The following is a 21512-nucleotide window of genomic DNA, read 5'->3' as shown; positions in this document are numbered from 1 at the left end:
TTATAATTAGTGGCTGTATAATATAGTACTGTATAATAGAGATATTTTAATTTATTTCAGCAGTCTCTCAATCTTGGACATTTAGAACTTGTAACAGATATTTGTACATTTATCTTTTTGAACATCCCTGAATTATTTCCTCAGGGTACTTCTTAAAGTTGGTGCTCTATGTTGCCAAATTATAACACCCTTCTTTGAGCATAGACATTTGCTATAAGCTTTTGTTTTTCAAACTTGGTGGTAGAACTTAGATGATTTTTTTCCAAACAAAATCTTGTATGGAACTCCATTATATAAAAAAGATAAAAATCCACATGCTCTTGTGGGAAAGGTTTGGAGCCCTTAGCCTCTGCCTCAGTACCACCTTCACCTGTCCATACCTCTCCACTTCCCCACCACTTCCCCAATCCTTGCCCCTGGCTGATAGATACGGTTCTTTTTTTTTTTTTTTTTAAGATTTTATTTATTTATTTGACAGAGAGAGAAAGACAGCAAGAGAGGGAACACAAGCAGGGGGAGTGGGAGAGGGAGAGGCAGGCTTCCCGCTGAGCAGGGAGCCCGATGTGGGGCTTGATCCCAGGACCCTGGGATCATGACCCGAGCTGAAGGCAGATGCCCAACAACTGAGCCACCCAGGTGCCCTTATACGGTTCTTTATACTATGTCTTCTGGCCCAGTAATGAACTGTTAGCATCTGTTATCAGGGTGCTTTCAACTACAGGTAAGAGAAAACACAATCCAGTTCATGTAACCGTAAGGACAGTTCAGTGTCTCACATCACAACAGATCCAGAGACAGGGTGCTTCCTGGGTTGTTTAATCCAATGGCTAAATGATACAACAGGATGAGGTTCTTAGCATTTTTTTGGTTCTGTCTTCCTCCTGGTCACTAGATGGCTATAGCAGCAGTAAACATCACATGCTTCCACAACTCCTGGAAGGGGTTAGGAGAGTGCATCTCTTCCTTATATTCTTTGTGGAGATAGAAAAAAAAAGCTCCCAGCTGATTTCCCCTCATTTCTTATTGGGCAGGATGGTGTCACATGACCATTCCTAGACCAATCACCAAGAATTGGAATAGAATAACCATAATTGGTTTAGACCAATCAGGATTCACCCACTAGGGTTGGAGAAGGACTTAACCTTCCCTGAAACTGGTGGCAATCTGATATCTGAACAATATCCAGGTTCTGTTGTCAAGGATAGCTACTGGATAGCAGGCAATAGTTGTCTGCCATAACATCCCATTAGGAAATACACTAAAAATCCAAAGTCAAAATTCCAACGCTGCCTCTTGCTTTTGGCATGGCGTGGCCAAGTCATTCAACCTCTCTGGGCCTTAGTTTCGTCATTTGTAAACTGGGGATAGTGTTCTAGCTGTTGGAATCAAAATGGACCAGATTTTACTCTGAAGCATTCAGGTCTCATGATTTACCCACTTTTTACCTTTGTTCACCCTCTGCTGGGCCCCTAAGATGCCTTTTCTCCTGCCCATGCTTTGTGAATGTGATCTTTCCTTCAAAGTTCATATCTCACCTGCCTTTACTTATAACGGACTCTTCATCCGACCTCCCACAGCACCCTTTCTCCTTTTCCAGTGGCGTGCTCTGCCTTACCTTCCCACAGCTTCCACAGCGGCTCCATCCTGGGGACAAGAGACACACCCTGTGATCACATCTGAGTTGTGCCATGGGTGACGCTCGTGACCTTCAACAGAGGATTTCGATGTCTCCAAGCTTTGGTTTCCTTACTAGTAAGATGGTATTTTGTAAAAGATTTTATTCATTTATTTATTTGAGAGAGAGAGAAGGAGCAGGGGAAGGGGGCAAGGGGAGAGGAAGAAGCAGGCTCCCCCACTGAGCAAGGAGCCTGATGTGGGACTCGATCCCAGGACCCTGGGATCATGACCTGAGCTGAAGGCAGATGCTTTGCCAACTGAGCCACGCAGGCGCCCCATAAAATGGTATCAATACCCACTCTGCAGTGCTGGTACAAGGATGAAATAAGATTATATATGTAAAGTTCCCAGAATGGTACCAGGTGCCAAAATGAAATCCTTCCTCTCCTGCCTCTCCCGACCCCATGTAGTAGGTCCCCTGAGGTTAGGAAGTCTCTTTTCCCTCCTCTTTTGAAAGTGTTAGTCCAGTATCTGATGGGCCTCAGAAAATGTTTCTGGAACTTTAGAAATACATTCAACACATATTTTCTGAGCAACCACTATATGTCAGGCATTCCTCTGGGGATATGCTGGTGAACAAGTCAGAAAAATTTCTATACTTTCAGACATTTTCTAGAGAGGAGAAGAGAATGAACAACTAAAAATAAAAGAATAGGTTAACTCCAGAAGTGTTAAGTATTATGAAGAAAATAAAATAGGGTGGTTAGTAGCAAGAGACTGGGAATGAATGCATAAGTGAAGGGGTAGGTGAGAAGGTAGGCACCTCTGTTGCTAAAGTATGGCTGAACCTGTCTAGGTTCTGTCTGAGCTGCTACCCAAGGCTTATGAACAGGTCTCCTCCCCTCTCCCTCCATAGGCCAGCTCAGCAGAGCTGACAAGGAACTCATCATTGTGGTGACCAGCCTGGCCAACAGGTGCCCATACAGCATGGTTGTCCATAGTGCCCGGTACAGGGTCAAAGAACCCAGTGCTTTCTGACCAGGTTGGTGCCTACCTCCCCTGTGCCAATTTCAGGGCTTCTTCATACCTAAGAAAAGGGAAAGGTCCATGCCACTATATGGTTCAGGGAACACCTCCCCCTGCAGCTCTTCCCATTGCTTGAGTTCCCTTCTAGTCCCATCACTGTGCCCACATGCTTCTGTGTGTACGTGATGTTTGGGACTAGGGGTTAGCTGAACCATAGCTTTGTGCCACACCTGATCCTAGATACATGCCATACATTCTCTCAAATGCACACAGCTCCCCCTAAGTTGAGCCTTATTAATAACCATTTTATCCTTGAGGTTCAGAGGTGTAACTTAACATGGGGCATGCAACTAGAAAATGAGAGTCCATTTTCAAAGCTTGCACTGTTTTCTGCTACATTATATTGTTTGCATTTGCCATTGTGAATTTAGCTAATTATTCCTAATGGGCCCAAATGAGTTTCTTAGGTTTTCTTCTATTTCTTCCTGCTAGCCCCAAGCCTACATCTGTCTGCTTCTCATTTATAGAACTGCCTCCATCTTCTCTTTCCCACCGAGATTGGTTGTGAAAATGGGTCTCAGTCTCCCAGCCAACAGCCTACTATCTCAGTCCAAAATCAGGCCCTTTGGGTGTCAGAGGTCATGCTAATTCTTCCCAGAGAAATGGATTAAGGGTAAAGACACAGCAGACCAAACTTACAAAGCCCTACTGATCCCTACAGTGAAATTCCGGATCCTCTGGGCTGGGGAACAGAAACCTCTGTTCTCTGCATTTATTCCTGAGGTTGAGGGTCATCGGTCTTCCTACCCCCCAGCTTCCTCTCCTGACCCCACCTGAGTGGAAACCTTGCAAACTGTTCCTGAAGGGCCCCTGTTGCCACCCTGAAGATAACTTCAGGACAGGTACATCCTCTCACCTTTGCTGTCCTGAGAGCCTCCTGCCTAGTTGCCAGACCTTTATTCATCCAAGATCATTCTCTAGGCATTGTTTCCCTGGTGGCCATAGTGTATGCTGTCACACCATAGTTTGCTGAACTGTTCTTCTATTTTTTAGATGGTTAGTGGTTTTCAGTATTTTACTTGAGCAAGGGTAATGATTATAAGTATAATCTTTGGAATCAAATACACTTTGATTCACATCCCAGCTCTGCCACGTTCCAACTGTATGACCTTGGGGAGGTCGCTTGACCTCCCTGAGCTTTGGTTTCTTTGCCAATAAAATGGGGGCAATAATAAAAATACTACTTCCTAGAATTTTTATACGAAATAAGATAATACGAAGCATTGAGCACATCCTTAGCACATAGTAATTGGTGTCAGCTATTAATTTTGCAGATATTGTTTCTTGTTTGGGATTAATTGGGGACAAAGGGATAATTAACTGAGCTTCTCTTTACTCATAAGAAAAAGTTTGGATTTGGGGTCCTTATGTACTTAGAGTTTCTGAGTCTTGGTTCTGAGATTTTTGGAGCCATAAGTATTTAGAGGAGCAAGACGTGCTTATAGTTGTAGTGAGCAAAGAAGACTTCTTGGCAGAGGTGGGGCTGAGCCAGAGTTTCAAGTTCATATTCCATTGGAAAGTATTTTGTCCTGACTTTGCCCCTTTATTCTAAAGGATTTTTCATTTTGTTAGACCTTTTGTTTTATCAGCTATATTGTGATGAACAGAGATTCTGCTTTTGACTGTGTTTTCTTGCAGGTCTGTGTGAACTGGAGAAAGTCTGACCTTCCTGCTCAGGAAAAGGCAATGCTAGAGTTTGCACTTGCTGTTTCCCGAGCTGATGACATAACAGATGACCATTTCAAAAAGTTAAGAGATGCATGGCTTCAATCGAGAAGATGCTTGGGATGTCGCTGCCATTTCAGCTTTTTTTGCCATGTCCAACCACCTTGCTCATTTTGTCAGTCTTGTCCCCAACAAAGAATTCTATTTGATGGGCAGTACCAATGATGTCAAAGACATCAGGAGTGAATCAGCTGCTGCTCCCAAAGTATAAAAGCCTAAACAGAACAATTAGTGTTTATATTTCAGGCATACTACATTACTTGGGAAGTAATTTTTTAAAAACATCTAGTCAGTGGATAGGAAAGAAAGTAAATGAATTTGCTCCCTGCCTCCTCAAAGAGCTAGATCCTAAAGTGTTGGGGGTATCCAGGGACATGTGATACCTGGGCCTAGGGGAAATGTTTGCCAATTGTTTCCTTGTGTTGTGATCTAAAAGGAACATCAGGGCAAAGAAGTCCAGAGGATGCTTTTCTGTGAAGTTGAGCTGTTGAAGTTGAAAATTTTTTAGCACTCAAAAATAGTGTTACATGACGCCTGGGTGGCTCAGGCATTAAGCGTCTGCCTTCGGCTCAGGTCATGGTCCCAGGGTCCTGGGATCGAGCCCCACATCGGGCTCCCTGCTCGGCAGGGGGCCTGCTTCTCCCTCTCCCTCTCCCACTCCCCCTGCTTGTGTTCCCTCTCTCGCTGTGTCTCTCTGTCAAATAAATAAATAAAATCTTTTAAAAAAAAATAGCGTTACGTAGAAATTGGTCTATATAGACTGTGATTTGCAGTCAATTCCTTGTTAACATGACATGGTTGTATTTAAAGGCTCTCAAAGGCAGTGGGTAAATAGGAGCAGTCACAGTTAATCTATCTTTAGTGCCTTCTCAGTTAACTTCCAGTAAATTTTTATTTATTTTGTCTATTAATTTGATGGGTTGTACATTCATGATCATCTCAGTAGAATTTTAGTCCTTATGTAATTTATTATTTTAGCTTTTAGCAAAAAATATTTGATAAGTGAGGACTCACATTTTAAATAGAAGCATAAGAAAGAAAAAAATTTGAATTGCCTGAACTGTGAAATCTGATTTTCTTGAGGCAGCACAAACTTTCATTGCAGAGCTTGTGTTCTTCTGTTGGAATTATATCTTAAATGCCTTAGAATTTGTAACCTTTTAAAATTGTTTTATTTTACCTATTAAAAATTTAGTAATATTGGTGAATGGTCAGTTTTATAGACCATGAAATTTTAGCCATTGGCCATAACTTGGTTGGTTAAGCGACTGCTTAATGGCTCAGGTCATGGTCCTGGAGTCCCAGGATGGAGTCCTGCATCAGGCTCCCTGCTCTGTGGGGAGTCTGCTTCTCTCTCTGACCCTCCTCCCTCTCGTGCTCTCTCTCAATCTCTCATTCTCTCCCTCTCAAATAAATAAAATAGTAAAAAAAAAAAAAACAACAAAAAACAAACTTAGGGGTCAAGCAGAGGGCCTCTATTAAGTATTTGTTGCAGCCAGAAGTTGGGGGTCTTTAAGGAACATTATTTAATTACAAAATAGATCTCTACCCCTTCTACTTTGTGGGGGCAACGTGGAGAGTATCCTGAAGCCTGATCTCTGAACTCAGGATGGATGAGGAATGGCTGCCTGATCTCTCAACTCAGGATGGATGCTTCTTGCCCTTTTTTCAATCAGCTCATGGACAAGAGCGCTGAAGAACTACTAACTTTCCTGGTGGGAGGACCTGCAGAATGTTCAGCCCTCTGAATCTCATTCCCTTACTGTAGAGATCCTTCAGATCTGTCCTCACAAGATAGCTCTTCCTGCAAAGATCCAGATTTATCCTCAGTCATCAAATGTGAGCTTTCTACAACATAGCTCTTAATCAAGGCCTAGAAGAGTTGTCAGTTCTTGTATCTACCTTTCCTTGTACCTCAAGCTTTTTATTGAAGACTCCTTCCCTTCCCAAGAACCACCCCAGTTCCTGTTAACTTTTTTTTACAAACGAGTTCTATATATTGATCTTTAACAGCAGTGGTCAAGGGCCTTGCATCTGTCATGCCCTCTGTGCCCTGCCTGGCACATATAAACAGGATTTGACCTTGGGCTCTGTTGCTTGTACAGTTGATTTGATTTAGATCTCCAGCTCCACTCGGTGACTCCTGCTGGAAATATGCTCCTTCCTGTGGGAGAAGACGACTTTGGCCTGGATAAAATCTTTTTGTTTATTTATTTTTAAAGATTTTATTTGTCAGAGACAGAGCGCACAAGCAGGGGGAGCAGCAGGCAGAGGGAGAAGCAGGATCCCTGATGAGCAGGGAGCCTGATGAGGGACTCGATCCCAGGACCCTGGGATCATGACCTGAGCCCAAGGCAGACCGACTGAGCCACCCAGGCGTCCCTGGCATTGATAAAATCTTGACCTGCTGGGCAGTAGCTGGGAGTTGGGCAGATATTCAGGGGGCACCAATAGACCCCATTTTCGAGTTCCTGTATAGACCTGGGCTTTATTTTTTCTTTACTTCTTAAGATTTTTTATTTATTTGAGAGAGCAGCAGGGAGGGGCAGAAAGAGAATCTAAAACCGACTCCCTGGGCGCCTGGGTGGCTCAGTTGGTTAAGCGACTGCCTTCGGCTCAGGTCATGATCCTGGAGTCCCGGGATCCAGTCCCGCATCGGGCTCCCCGCTCATAGGGGAGTCTGCTTCTCCCTCTGACCCTACCCCCTCTCATGTGCTCTCTCTCTCTCTATCATTCTCGCTTTCTCAAATAAATAAATAAAATCTTTAAAAAAAATAAAAAATAAAACCGACTCCCTGCTGGGCCGAGGGCCCAGGGAGGGGCTTGGTCTTACCACCCTGAGATCCTGACCTCAGCTGAAATCAGGAGTCCCACACCTAACTGATTGAACCACCCAGGTGCCCCAGGCCTTGGCTTTTAGCACAATAGTGAACCTGAGGCCTTAGACTCCCCGTCTGAGTAGGCAGTACACCGTGCCACTTACTGTGTGGGACCTGCACATGATATGGTAATTTCTTCCCCTTGTGACCTTTGCCTAAATTGGGGATAACAGTACATATCATAGTCCACCCCTTTATTCAGGCCCACTCATCCCCAGGCACACAGTCACGATGACTGGCAACTACCGACTGTCGCAGGGGTGCCCTGATGCTACCACTGCCCCATGCAGCCCGGGCCCTGAGCATTCTCAGTCGCGCTCAAACACAGCTAGTCGTTGCCGATCACCGACCCTCCGGGATAAAGCAACCGCCATGGGCGGTGTCCCAGCTTTCGCGGTCCCCAACGGACGGTAGCCGAGGGCGGCGCGTGTTTCCCAGCCGGCAGGGTTAGGCGGTCGCACGCCGGAAGTGGCCGCTGGAGCGGGAGCGCTGAGGTGTCGGCCGGCGGGGCTGCGGCCGGGTGCGGGGGGCGGGTGCGTTGGTCATGTTTACCTTCGGGCCCGGTAGTCCCGAAGGGGATGGGACGGCCGGAACCGGGGCTGAGGAGCCGGCACCCCGTGCGGGGCAGGCGGCAGCCGCCGGGCCGCTCCTTTCCGCGTCCGCGCCGCCGCAGCCCGGGGCTGACGCAGCCCCTCCCCCGTCGCCCTCCCGGAGCCCTCGTCGCCCCGGCGCCCCCTCGCTGCCCCTGGTCGCGCGCGCGGGGGAGCTCAGGCCGCCCGGAGCTCTAGACTCCTTAGCCGCTTCCGCTCAGGGAGAGCCGTCACCGCCCTCCCCGCCGCGCCGGCGACCCGGGCCAGACTGCAGGGCGGGGAGCCGGGGCCGCCACGGCCTCGGCGCCGGCCTGGGCGGCCCCGGCGCCCGGCTGTTCGGGTGGCTGAGAGAGCGCAGCCTGGGCCGCGGGCTGTTCGTGGACCCGGCGCGGGACAATTTCCGCACCATGACTAACCTGTATGGTTCCATCCATCCCGCGGACTCGGTGTATCTCAGCACCCGCACCCACGGCGCGGTCTTCAACCTCGAGTACTCGCCCGACGGGTAAGCGCGGCCCCTCGGAGGGCGGGTGCCCGCCTCCGCCTGCCTCTGCTGCCCGTGGTCGGCGGCCCGGCTTGGGGGCCGCCGGCCTGCAGGCACCCCGGCACTTTCTGAAGCGCTCTGTGGCTGTTGGAGGTCCCGGCCCAGCCCTTGGAGGTAGGCAGGCCCGGGACTCATTTGTGCACCTCGGGACGCGGAGCTCTGTGAAGCAGAAATACCTAGGGCCCTCCACCCGGCAGGTCTGCCAGAGCCAGGCCAGAGCTAGGGTCTCTGGTACACAGTACATGCCCAGCAAATACATTTTGAGTAAATACTCATTCTTTCCCTGTCATCCCAGGCTTGTGTTTTTCTCACCGAAGCTTCTGGCAAGGGTAGGAGTCTGCAGGTTCCGTGTACTCTGTGCCTGACTTGCCTTGAGGGTTGACAAGTGTGCTTTCCTTGGCTCCTGAAGGATACTAAGACGCAGCAGGGAGGTGTCTTAGGATGTGGGGCATTTGTGAACTCCCCAGGCTAGACTACATGCTTCTGTTACGGGTGTCCAGCCTTTTTCCTGGCGGATTAAATATTTCATGTTTGGTCTCGGTTTACTTTGCGTTATGGGAAATTTTCAAAATAATATGTATATTTAAAACTTTGGTGAGTACACGAACAAGTTAAACAACAAAGGAAAAAAATTACACACAGTTCTACTCTGAGAAGACATAGTTAATATAACTCTTACCTGATCAAGGTCTTTCGATTCTAGTCATTTGCTTAGTTCATTTATTAATTCCCTCATTCAGCAAATATTTGTTGAGCACTTGCTATGTTACAGATGCGGAGATTGCAGTGGTGAGCAAAACCAGCTAATGGCACCACTCTTACTAAGCTGGGAACTTAATGGTTCAACTAGATTTTAATAACCATACTAAGTATTTCATAATGTATATGTATAAATTGAGGTAAAGGCTTGAAGGAACCGGTTGTACAACTAGGGTGTTTGAGGTTTCCCTGAAGAAATAACATTTAACCAAGAATAGAAAAAATGAGAAGATGAATTAACCAAGATAGGATGGGGAGGGGATAGAAGTATTTCAGATGGAGAAAATGGTATGTCAAAGGACCTATGGTTGAAGGGCCACTATGTCATGTTAGAGAAGCTGAAAAATGATGGCTTAACAAAGCAAAATATTTTGCTAAAGAAAAACCTAAAATATGCTGAGAAAGGAGAAAAGTAGCAGAATTTGGAATCACAGTGAGGAGGTACATCATATTCCATTTCAATGATGCATATGCATCTTCCTAATTACACTTGGTGCTAGGATCTCTGGGGTTTCTACTTAACAGCAGTTTCGTGGAACCTGTAGCAGTGAATGTGCACCTGAATACAGGTAAGAGAGGAGAAACTACTGAAGTTTATTCATGTAACCTCCCCTCCCCAGTCCTCTCTCCAACAAAGCCCTTTTCCTAAAGCTTCTCCCAAAATACCAAGAATCTGTTTCTCGTAAACATTCGGTTCCTTTCTTCTCCATACCCCAACTCTTCTCCTCCCACCCTCCTGCCTATTTTGTCAGGCTCTCAGAAATAGCTGTTTTCTACTTTTTGGAAGTGAGATTTTAGGTGCATGTTGAGAGGGGTAGAATGAATTAAAAGAAGGAATTCCCATTGCCACTGCTATTAGAATGAGGAATAAATTACTGATAGTTCTGTTTGAATCCGGACAATATTGTCCCCTATAAACATTTTTGTAAAAAGTAGTTAGGTACTCTGGTATTTAAAATAGTTCAATAATGTAAATAATTATAATTCAATGATGTTTAATTTACAATTGATACATACTCATTCTAGAAAACCTAGGCAATAAACGAGCAAAAAGAAGCTAAACATCACTTATAATCCCAGAGATTGAATGGCTATCCAAGGAAATTTTTGTGTGTGTATGTTTATTTTATTTATTTATATTTTAAAGGTTTTTATTTATTTAAATAATCTCTACACCCAATATGGGGCTCGAACTCATGACCCCGCGATCGAGTCACATGCTCTTCCAACTGAGCCAGCCAGGCGCCCCTACATATGTTTATTTTATTATATATTTTTTAAGGTTTTTATTTATTTGACAGAGACACAGTGAGAGAGGGAACACAAGCAGAGGGAGTGGGAGAGGGGGAAACAGGCTTCCCTCTGAGCAGGGAGCCCGATGTGGGGCTCGATCCCAGGACCCTGGGATCATGACCTGAGCTGAAGGCAGATGCTTAATGAGTGAGCCACCCAGGTGCCCTGCATATGTTTATTTTAATATAAACATGGAATCATATTATTTTGTTGCCTGCTTTTTTTCATACAATATATTGTGAATTACCTATGTTAATGTCTTTTTACATTATTTAACATTTTTCATTAGTTTAAATAAAACCTCTATAAACAAAACTTTTAGATTTATGTCCTCATGATAATTCTCTAGAATGAGTGAAAGGTGGTGAAGATTTTGGATACATATTATTAAACTGCCCTCTGAAGATTTTACTAATTCCTGTCACACACATATGAAAGTGCCTGTCTCCCCATACTTTTGCCAACATTGCACATTGCCATTTTTTTCATCTATGTGAATGTGATAGGTGAAAATAGTTGTGTTATAATTTTTTATTATTCTTACTACATTTACTAATAGGCTCCAGATTTTTGCAGGACTTAATTTTATAGAAAAAAGACATCTGTGTTAAATGAGATAATTTCATATATTCTTATGTTTTTTGGGTTAAATCAGCTTACTGGGTACCATTATCACTGTCATTTATAAGGACTTCTCAGTACAGAGAAGGAGAGGTGACATGGAAGGTAAGAATTAAAATTATGAATTTAATAGAGACCAGACTAGAAAAAATTTAGCACTAAAAAAGAAATGAAAGGATACATGGAGTAGAGGTAATTTCTAAAGAATTCCAGAAATATTATACAGTAACAGTTTTATCAAAACAAGTGTATCACCTCCTAAGATAACATTTTGACAAATGAAATTTGATGTTAATAGAAATATGTGGGACTTTGTCAAGCTATCCTTTATGAAAACACATTAGGCACTGCTGTAGAGATAAGTAGTGTATTGGAAAATAGAAATGAAGAAATTATCTAGAATGGAGACAAGAAAGATGCAGAGATTGAAAATATGAAGGAGGTTTAGTGACCTGAAGCATAGAGAGAAAAGGCATACTATATATTTGGTCAGCTCCTGAAGAAAATGAGATAAATAATGGGGGGAAAAATTTTTTTTTTTTTTTTTAAGAAATAATAGCTGAGAACTTGAAGAACTGAAGAAAGTCAGCAGGCCGTGATTTAAGATGCCCAACAGACCCCAAGCAGGAATCCTTTCTAGACATACAGTGACTCCAGAACAACAAATACTAAAATCTTAAAAACTAGAGAAAAAGACCTTCAAAGGGGTAATTATGAGAGTGATAGCCAATTAGTCATCAATAATAGTGCAAATCAGAAGAAAGTGATTGTTTTCAGTATGCTGGGAAGAAAACTGCCAGTCTAGATGTCTATACCCATCAAAGATGGATTCCTCATTTTTGTCAAGATTGAAGATTAAATACATACACAAGCAAAGCCCAGTGAGTTTGCCACCAGACCTTCAATAATGGAATTCTACATTCAGAGAGGAGTTTTCAACTGGAAGGTCTGAGATGGTAGAAAGAATGAAGAACAAAGAAAGTGGGAAATGTGTATGTGAAACTAAATCTAATTTCAGTTTTGTCTTTTGCAATTAACAAAGATGGAACTAAAATTGAAGAAAATAATAAATTATGAAGGGATGTTCTAAATTTGTTTTCTTCAGGGAGTATTTGACATATTAACTGTTGGTTTTAATGTTTGCATATTAAAATTTGCAAGATTAAAAGATAAGAAAGAATATATTATCTCTAGCCTACTAGAGGAAAAAATAATGGAACAAGAAAAAATTCAAGAGAATACAAGAAAGGGAAAGAAAAAAAGTAGACAAGGTATAATAAAAAAACACAATGGCTGAAAATAAGTCCAAATATTATTAATTATAACAACTATAATAGTACTAAATGTTCAATAGGATAAACAAAAATATATCAGACATTCTAAACAAAAGCTTGTGAGCTATATTAAAATACAAACTAGGCTTTAAGGCAAAAAAATTTACTAGAGATAGGTCACTTCATGCTGATAAAAGTTCAGTTCACATGGAAGATAAAATAGTTTTGAACTTGAATGAGTTTTAAATTTAAATATATGTATCAAAAACTGATAACTTCAAGGAGAAAATGGACAAATTTATCATGGAGGAAGACTTTAATGTTCCTCCTAGTATACCACAGGCAGACACAAAACAAGATAAATAAAACATCACTTAAAATCTTGCTCTGAAGAGCAGTATACTGCATTCAGGCCTGATACTCAGCTAGTACACATTGGTTCAGCTGTAGCAGTTGTTAAAATATTGATACATGTCCATAGTGGTTGAATAGTTACTGCTCCAAGTACACTGAGTGTCTTCCATGGAACCACCCAGAGTAACCCATTGTATAACAACTATAGAGTTAAGAGCTGGCACTGCAAGCTGCCAACAAACATCCTACTTGAGAGCTATAGCATCGGTGCAAATTGTTACTTATCCATGCTAGATACCCTCCCCACCACAAAAAAATGTGTAGGCAAATGCCCAGTGACCATTTGGCTTCCCTTAGTGTGGGGCTGCCTGCCTTTCACAGGCACTCTCCTGGTCATTCTTACATAGTCATTTGTGAGAACTGCAGCCTCTCATAAAGAGATCCAGAGAGATGAAGAGGGCAGTCCGATGGAAGTCGTAACACTACTGTGGGCACCATCCAAACATTAACTCTCTTGGCATAGTGTGCACTCCCATGACAGAATAGAATCCATGGCAGCTGAATGGGGCCTCTAGGGTTGATATATGGATGTCATCACTCCTGGGATGGAGATCCCTAATTTTATCATTCCTATTGAATTTCACCATTATTTAATGGGAAAAGTTTGCTAAAACCCACTAAATACCTGTCCATCATGGGTGTCAATAACACTCATTTAAGATTTTTATTCGTCAGAGAGAGAAAGCATAGGCAGAGGGAGAAGCAGGCTCCCCACTGAGCAAGGAGCCCAATGCAGGACTCAATCCTAGGACCCTGGGATCATGACCTGAGCTGAAGGCAGACGCTTAACTGACTGAGCCACCCAGGAGTCCCAACATTCATTTTATTAATGAAATTGACCACCAACATAAATCTCAGTAACCAGGAACATTTAGTTGAGGAAACAGAAGCAGAAAGGTCATTAAACACAAGATTTGTACCCTGGCTTATGCTCTTAACTGCTGTATTACTTCTCATCTGGGCTGAAGGATTAGGTCTGATATAATTAAACATGATACATCAACAGATTATTTTTGTGGCTTAGTTATTAATATTGAATACATATTTAATACACAAAATTAACAGCAAGCATTATAAGTGTTTAAAAATTTTTTTAATTTTTTATTGTTATGTTAATCACCATATATTACATAATTTGTTTTGGTGTACTGTTCCATGATTCATTGTTTGTTCATAACACCCAGTGCTCCATGCAGAATGTGCCCTCAAGTGTTAAAAATTTTTAATTATACTTCAGCAAAAGCTAAAAAGAGGATTTAGCTCCACGAACAATTCTGTTGATACTGAATAATTTTTTTACTTACGAAAACTCCAAGTTAGTGACTACCAATTAATGCGGACATTCGTGGAGGCGCTTTATGCAATTACTTATGTCTGTTCATGGTGCAGACAAGGGCATCTGGGTCAAAGAAAAGATTATGGCTATAATTTCCAAAAGTTAATAAATAATGGAAATTAAGTTGATGAGCAACTTAATTAGAACTATCACTTGGCATACATAATTATAGGTTAGTTTATTTTGAAAATGTTTTAAAATTTTTATTCATATGTTAATTTATATTACTATTGAATGTTAAACATTTTTAAATATCACACTTGACTATATGTAACAGCTATCTCCTGCTTGCTTTTTTTTCCAAACAAAATGGAAGATTTACAAATTTTCACTTAAAAGGCCACATTTCAAAAGGTTATCATGGAAGTACAGTTTCTCAGTACAATGTGATCATTAGAAATGAATTACAAAAAGATAACTAGAAAAACTTCCATGTGTTTTCAAGTTGAGAAACATTTATAAATAACATGGGCCAAATAAGAAATGATAATGGAAGTTAGACATATTTAACACTAAATGATAATGAAAGTGCCATATGTCTCAAAACTTGTAGGATATAAGTAAAACAGTACTTACTAGGAAAATTATAGTCATTAATAAACTGGAAAGGAAGACAAGGAAAATTAATGAGCTAAGTATCCATCTCAAGAAATAGAGAATAGTGAAGTTATCTGTAAATAATAGCAAAGTAAGTCTGAAGAAAGCAGAAGAAAGGAAATACAGTAACAAAGAGAATTTCAATACAAATACTCAACAGAAAATTTTGTCTTTGAAAAGACAAATAAAAATGAAAAACACTCATATTGATTAAGAGAATCCCCAGGGTACCTGGGTGGCTCAGTCAGTTGAGTGTTCTACTCTGGATTTTGGCTCAGGTCATGGTCTCGTGGTTGTGGGGAATCAAGTCCCATCTAGGGCTCTCAGTGCTGAATCTCCTTGTCCCTCCCCCTCTGCACCACTCCCCGCTCTCCTGCACACTCTCTCAATACATAAAATCTTAAAAAAAAAAAAAAGAATGCCCAAGTAAACAATATTCAGAATGAAAAGGGAACATAACTTCAGATGCAAGAGGTAGAGATTTTAGCTTTCCAGAAGTAGTAAAAGTAGGTGGTTTGGGCCAACTCTTCAACAGAGAATAATTAGAAAAGCTAGAAAAAATATAAAATGTTTAAGATATAAAAAGCTTATGTTTGAAGAGATTGGAGAATTAAGGCAGTTAGTAAATTGCAGGGCCAGGATCTACAAAAGGAGGGAAGCCGGAAATGTGAGCCCACCATTTTAGCCAACTGATTAAGCAGTATGGTAGAAATGAAAAGTGTAGAAAATAAAATAATGTAAATCACTACATTAACATACTGAAGGAAAAATATAGGGTAATTTCAGTAAATGTTGGCCAACTTTTATGCATTGAAAATAATGAAAAAAAAAAACCCCCAGCAAATTTGAAGTAGAACCTCCTTAATCCAATAATAGGAATCTACCCCCCCAAAAAAGAAAAATTCCACAGCAGACATTGTACTTAATGATGAAACGGTGAAGGTATTCTTGAAAATCAGGAATAAGATGAGTGCCTGCTAATATTAACGTTTCTATTTAACATTATACTGAAAGTCCTAGCTAGTGTAGTAACAAAGTATTAAAAAAAACCAAAGCATTTGTTTGTACATGATATGATTATTGACAAAGAAAACCTAAAATAACCTACAGATAAAGTATTAAAATAGCAATATTGGTGGATAAATAATTTTAAAATCAATTGCATTTTTTTTAAAGATTTTATTTATTCATTTGAGACACAGAGATACAGAGAGAGAGAGCAGGAGCAGGGGGAGAGGCAGAGGGAGAAGGAGAAGCAGGCTCTCTGTTGAGCCAGGAGCCCGATGTGGGTCTTGATCCCAGGACACTGGGATCATGACCTGAGCCGAAGGCAGACGCTCAACCATCTGAGCCACCCAGGTGCCCCAAATCAATTGCATTTCTGTACACCAACAACAAACAAAGCAAATTTTTAAAAAGAACATTTACAAAATCATTTTAAAAAAGTGTCAGATACCCAGGAATAAATCTAAGAAGGTAGGCATGACCCATATGAAGAAAATCTCCATGGTAAATGGAAATACACCATGCACATAGATTGAAAGACTTCGTGGGCGCCTGGCTGGCTCAGTTGGTTAAGCAACTGCCTTTGGCTCAGGTCATGATCCTGGAGTCCTGGGATCGAGTCCCGCATTGGGCTCCCTGCTCAGTGGGGAGTCTGCTTCTCCCTCTGACCCTCTTCCCTCTCGTGCTATCTCTCATTCTCTCTCTCTCAAATAAATAAATAAAATCTTTAAAAAAAAAAAAAAAAGAAAGACTTCGTATTGTAATGATCTCGATTCTGCAAACTTTTTTTTTTAAGATTTTATTTATTTATTTGACAGACACAGCGAGAGAGGGAACACAAGCAGGGGTAGTGGGAGAAGGAGAAGCAGGCTTCCCACAGAGCAGGGAGCCTGATGCAGAGCTCTATCCCAGGACCCTGGGATCATGACCTGAGCTGAAGGCAGACGCTTAACAACTGAGCCACCCAGGTGCCCCCAAACTTTTTTTTTTAAGATTTTATTTATTTGAGAGAGAGACCAAAGGAGCACAAGTAGGGGAATGGACAGAGGGAAGAAGGAGAGGGACAACAAACAGACTCCCCACTGAGCTAGGGAGCCTCAGTCTGGCTTGATCTCAGGGTCCTGGGATCACGACCTGAGCCAGAGTCAGACACCTAACCCACTAAGCCACCCAGGTGCTCTGTATGCAAACTCTTCTATAGATTTATTGTAGTCTCAAAATCTGTAGCTGTATTTGTATGTGTGTGTACGTAACTTGATTAAGTTGATTCGAAGTGTATAAGGATGTTTAAAGGCCCAAGAATTGCTAAGATACTCTTGCTAAGAAAATCTAAAATATGTGGGAAGATACACATGTTAGTGATGGGATGATTCAGTATTGAATGATACAAATTCTACCAAATTAATTTGTAAAGTCAGTGCATCCCAGTAAAAATACTAACAAGATTTTTTAGTAGGACCTGACATGCCATATCTAAAATTCACTGGAAGACAAAGCATATTATTAGCCTCCCCCCACCCCATTGAGAAAGCATATTAGCCCTTCAAAAAAAAGTTCATAAAGTAATGTTCATCTTGTTTTGCATATGTGAAACCTTTTAGAAATTAAAATAGTATGGTGATGTTGCATAGAATAAGGTATAGAATCCAAAAACATAACATATAAAGATCACATTTCAAACCAATGAGAAAAGTATACGCTTTGATATTGGGACAAATGATACTCATTTTAAAAAGTTACAAATCAGGCCATGTACAAAAAGAGATTGTATTAAAGCAATGACTATCAGTTTTATAAATCTCTTACAAAGTTTAGGACTCTCCCAGAATCGCCAATTCATTTACTTTGTTTTAGAGAGGGAGAGTGTAGAGGGTGATGAGGGAGGGTCAGAGGGAGAGGGAGAGAGAATTTTAAGCAGACTCCATGCCCAGCACAGAGGAGCCTGCTCCTCCTGCTGCGGGATTCAATTTCACAACCCTGAGATTATGACCTGAACCGAAAACAAGAGTTGGACACTTAACTGAGCCACCAGCACCCATGATTCATTTACTTTTTTGCACAAAAAGGAGTAAAGTTCATTCCATGACTCTTGTAACAAAAAGAAACGGCTGTTTATTTGTCTTCTAAAATTAGATATTAATTTGAATATTTTAACTCATGCTGATCAACTAGCACAAAAATCCTTCAGATACTAAATTTTTGAAGTCCAGATATTTCAAAAAAGGGTTTATGCAGAGCAGACACCCTTTAAAGGACAATTTCATGATTACTAAATATGGAAAATATTTCAATTTAGATTTTTCCCCTCTCCTACTTTATCTAAGAAGTTTGTTCTGGGGCGCCTGGGTGGCTCAGTCATTAAGCGTCTGCCTTCGGCTTGGGTCATGATCCCGGAGTCCTGGGATCGAGTCCCACATCAGGCTCCCTGCTCAGCAGGAAGCCTGCTTCTCCCTCTCCCACTCCCCCTGCTTGTGTTCCTGCTTTCGCTGTCTCTCTGTCAAATAAAATAAAATCTTAAAAAATAAAAAATAAAAAATAAAGTTTGTTCTGAATAGAAACTTTTGGCTATTTAAAATTCTATCCTGGGGCACCTGGCTGGCTCAGTTGGTAGAGCATGTGACTCTTGATCTTGGGGTTGTGAGTTCGAGCCACACATTGGGTATAGAGATTACTTAAAAAAAATTTTTTTTTAATTGTCTCATTTTCATCTTAAATGTACAAATTCCATGTGTTATTGGAACTATAAATTGGGAAGGCCTGCAGTTTCCAAGACTCAGGATTTCTTTTGCTAGATCTGAATCTGAAAGATCAGTGCCCACAAAAAACTAAGACTTAAAGTAAATAAAAGACAGAGAGCCCGATGCGGGACTCAATGCCGGGACTCCAGGATCATGATCTGAGCTGAAGGCAGTCGCTTAACCAACTGAGCCACCCAGGTGCCCCTGATTTTCAGAAATCAAAATGGGGCTTATAAAAGGTTTATAATAATATAAACCTAATAGGAGGGGGCTGAAACAAGAGACAATACTAAAAACTGTAAAGGAAAAGATTAAGTTTGATTATATCTAACTGGTTTGGTAGGATATATACCAAACCTTTTTCAGTACAGTTTAATAGATACTGATAAATATACAATTTTGTCATATATGACTTTTTTTTTCCTAAGTTGCCTCATCTATGCATGTTTTTTTTACAACCAGCTTTTCTCATTTAAAAATATGTTTTGGGGGTGCCAGGGTGGCTCAGTTGGTTAGGTGTCTGACTCTTGCTTTCTGCTTTCTCATGAGATAGAGCCCTGCATTGGGCTCCATGCTGAGCATGGAGCCTGTTTGAGACTCTCTTTCTCCCTCTTCCTCTGCTCCTCCCCACCCCCACCCCCCAGCACTCTCTCACACACGCTCGCTCGCTCTCTCTCAAAAGAAAAAATGTTTTGGAGTTCTTTCATATCCATATGAAACTATCTCTTATATTTTTAAATGTTGCACCGTATTGGAAAGTATTACATACCATGGCTTATATAATCAATCGTTCCTTCTTTCATGTACATTTAGGTTACTTTTGATTTCTCATTATGGTGAGGTGTATCTTTATATATGCTTCTTTGTATTTATAAATGACTATTTCTTTAGATTAAATTTCCAGAAAAAATTGCTGAGTCAAAAGGTACACACATTTAAAAGTTTGGTAGATATGGGTACTCTCCAAACCTAAACTGTACCAGTTTATGCTCCACCATAATGTTTGAGAGTACCATTTTCTACTATTGCCAAGAACAGATAGTTTCAATCTTGTAAATATTTGCTTCTAACATGGACAAAAAGAAGTTATTCATTATAGTTTGTGTAATTATAAGTAAGTGAGTATCAATAATAAGAGAATGCTAGAAAACTAAAGGGAAATGTGTGCTTTGCTTTCAGGTCAGTGCTGACTGTTGCTTGTGAACAGACTGAAGTTCTGCTTTTTGACCCTATATCTTCAAAGCACATAAAAACACTTTCTGAAGCTCATGAAGATTGTGTAAATAATATCAGGTTAGTATTTTAGTGAAATAGTGAAGTTTATTAGTGTGACACAAAATATCTAATTTGGAAGTTAATGAAAATTTGTAATGTCTTGCCCAGCAGCGCTAGATACGCATATGCGATTTGTGAATTTTATCCCTTATGAAACTTATTCCTTTAATTACAAAACTTGCTATTAACCATTTTGGATTAGAATCTTTCTGAAATGTATTTTTTACTTCCATATGATTTTACCTTTTCTCTTCATATATCAGGGTCATCATTATGAACCTCAGCCATGTATTATGATAGTCCTGCAATGTCTTTGGGCTAATGATCTGTGTAGAATTATGGCAGTCCCATTGCTAAGCCTCTCTCACCCCTATCCCCCAAATCCAAACTGTTGAGGGGAAAAAACACATAGGCACAGAGAACTTCTTTCTAAAAGCATGTTGGAAGCACCTTAAATTCTCAATAATGTGGGAAGTAAATAACAGTTGAAAGCTTGGTGGATTAATATGCAGTCATTAAAATGATGGTCACAGGGACTACATATCAACATTGACAAATGCTTGGGGCAGATATGTTAAAATCATTATAAAAATTGTTACAAATATGACATGATGCAGAAGATAAGGAAGTATTTTTCAATGCTAACATGGGGTGGGTTAGAATGAATGGATGATAAGTAATTTTCTGTTTTTTAAACATTATGTAATAAGATTATATTCATTTTGTACTGAATCCTTTAAATGTTCAAAAAAAAAGAAATAGGGAAATTACTTCTAGTTATGGTGACATACTGAATTTTGATGTAACCTCTATGCTCCAAACACATAGAATGACAAATTAAATAGCACAAAAGATACAGCCAGGCTTTGAAACAACAAACATTTTTGTGAGCCAGAAATGGAACAGAGACACAAGCTGTTATAGGGCTGAAACCACAAACCCACTGGGTTTTGAGTCTGGTACTGACGTGTAGTGGTTTTAGTTCCTGTCAAGAATCAGAAGTACTAAAGTGCTTTATATGAGGCAGGAACCAGAGCCAGAAGTACTACACAATGCATTGGCTGGAATGCCTGTCCCATTTGTGAAAGGCTGAAAAAAAGGGAAAAGCTATTCACTACCTGAGGCCATGGATTTTGGCTGATTAAGACACAACCTCATGGCCAGGAATTCAATGAAGCCATTACTGAATCAGTGATTGAATGTTTATGTGTGATAGCTCCAATCTCATCATGAAACTGAAGGCCTTAATGTCATTATAAGGCCTAATTGTGGATTAGGGGTTCAGAAATCCAAGTGGGGGCAATTATAAAACCATTAAATAGGAAAGAGAGGAAAAAATAATTAAAAACCTTTCTTACTTAAAATAAGCCTATAACCAAAATTCTGAAACTCATGAAGACATCTAATAGTAATATCATAACAAATTCAGCAACTAAAACAAGCATATTTTCTGGATGAAATTAATTTTATGGAGTAGTCCAACAAAGACTTTATTTTTAAAAATAAATTATTTATTTTTTTTTGACTAGGTAATACATGCACGTGGTACAAAATTCAAAGGTACAAAAGGGTAAACAGTGAAAAGTAAGTCTGTCTCCCACCTCTGTCCCCTAGCCACCCAGTTCCCCTCCCCAGAGGCAACCACTATACCAATTTCTTGCTGTCCTTTCTGAGAGAGTCTGTGCATGTACAAGCGCGCACACACACATACACACACACACACACTTTTATATAAATGGTAGCATTCTACACACACAAT

General features: G+C 40.8%; 1 protein-coding gene across 2 annotated transcripts in view; it reads left to right on the top strand.

Annotated features, from left to right (window-relative positions):
- Nucleotides 1-7783: 7783 nt before the first annotated feature.
- The window catches only part of DCAF10 (DDB1 and CUL4 associated factor 10), a 44436-nt gene continuing 30707 nt past the window's right edge, over nt 7784-21512 (top strand). For both annotated transcript variants that reach the window (XM_025888268.2, XM_025888270.2), the window contains exons 1-2: nt 7784-8402; nt 19658-19771. In XM_025888268.2, coding sequence (XP_025744053.1) covers nt 7852-8402; nt 19658-19771 — 665 coding nt within the window. In that variant the 5' untranslated portion in view covers nt 7784-7851. The remainder of the gene's footprint in view (nt 8403-19657; nt 19772-21512) is intronic.

The sequence above is a fragment of the Callorhinus ursinus genome, unplaced genomic scaffold, assembly GCF_003265705.2.
Source record: "Callorhinus ursinus isolate GAN/ISIS: 27379988/994484 unplaced genomic scaffold, GSC_fseal_2.0 scaffold24, whole genome shotgun sequence".
Taxonomy (NCBI): domain Eukaryota; kingdom Metazoa; phylum Chordata; class Mammalia; order Carnivora; family Otariidae; genus Callorhinus; species Callorhinus ursinus.
Note: the sequence above shows the minus strand (reverse complement) of the source record. Positions and strands in the feature narration are given on the sequence as shown.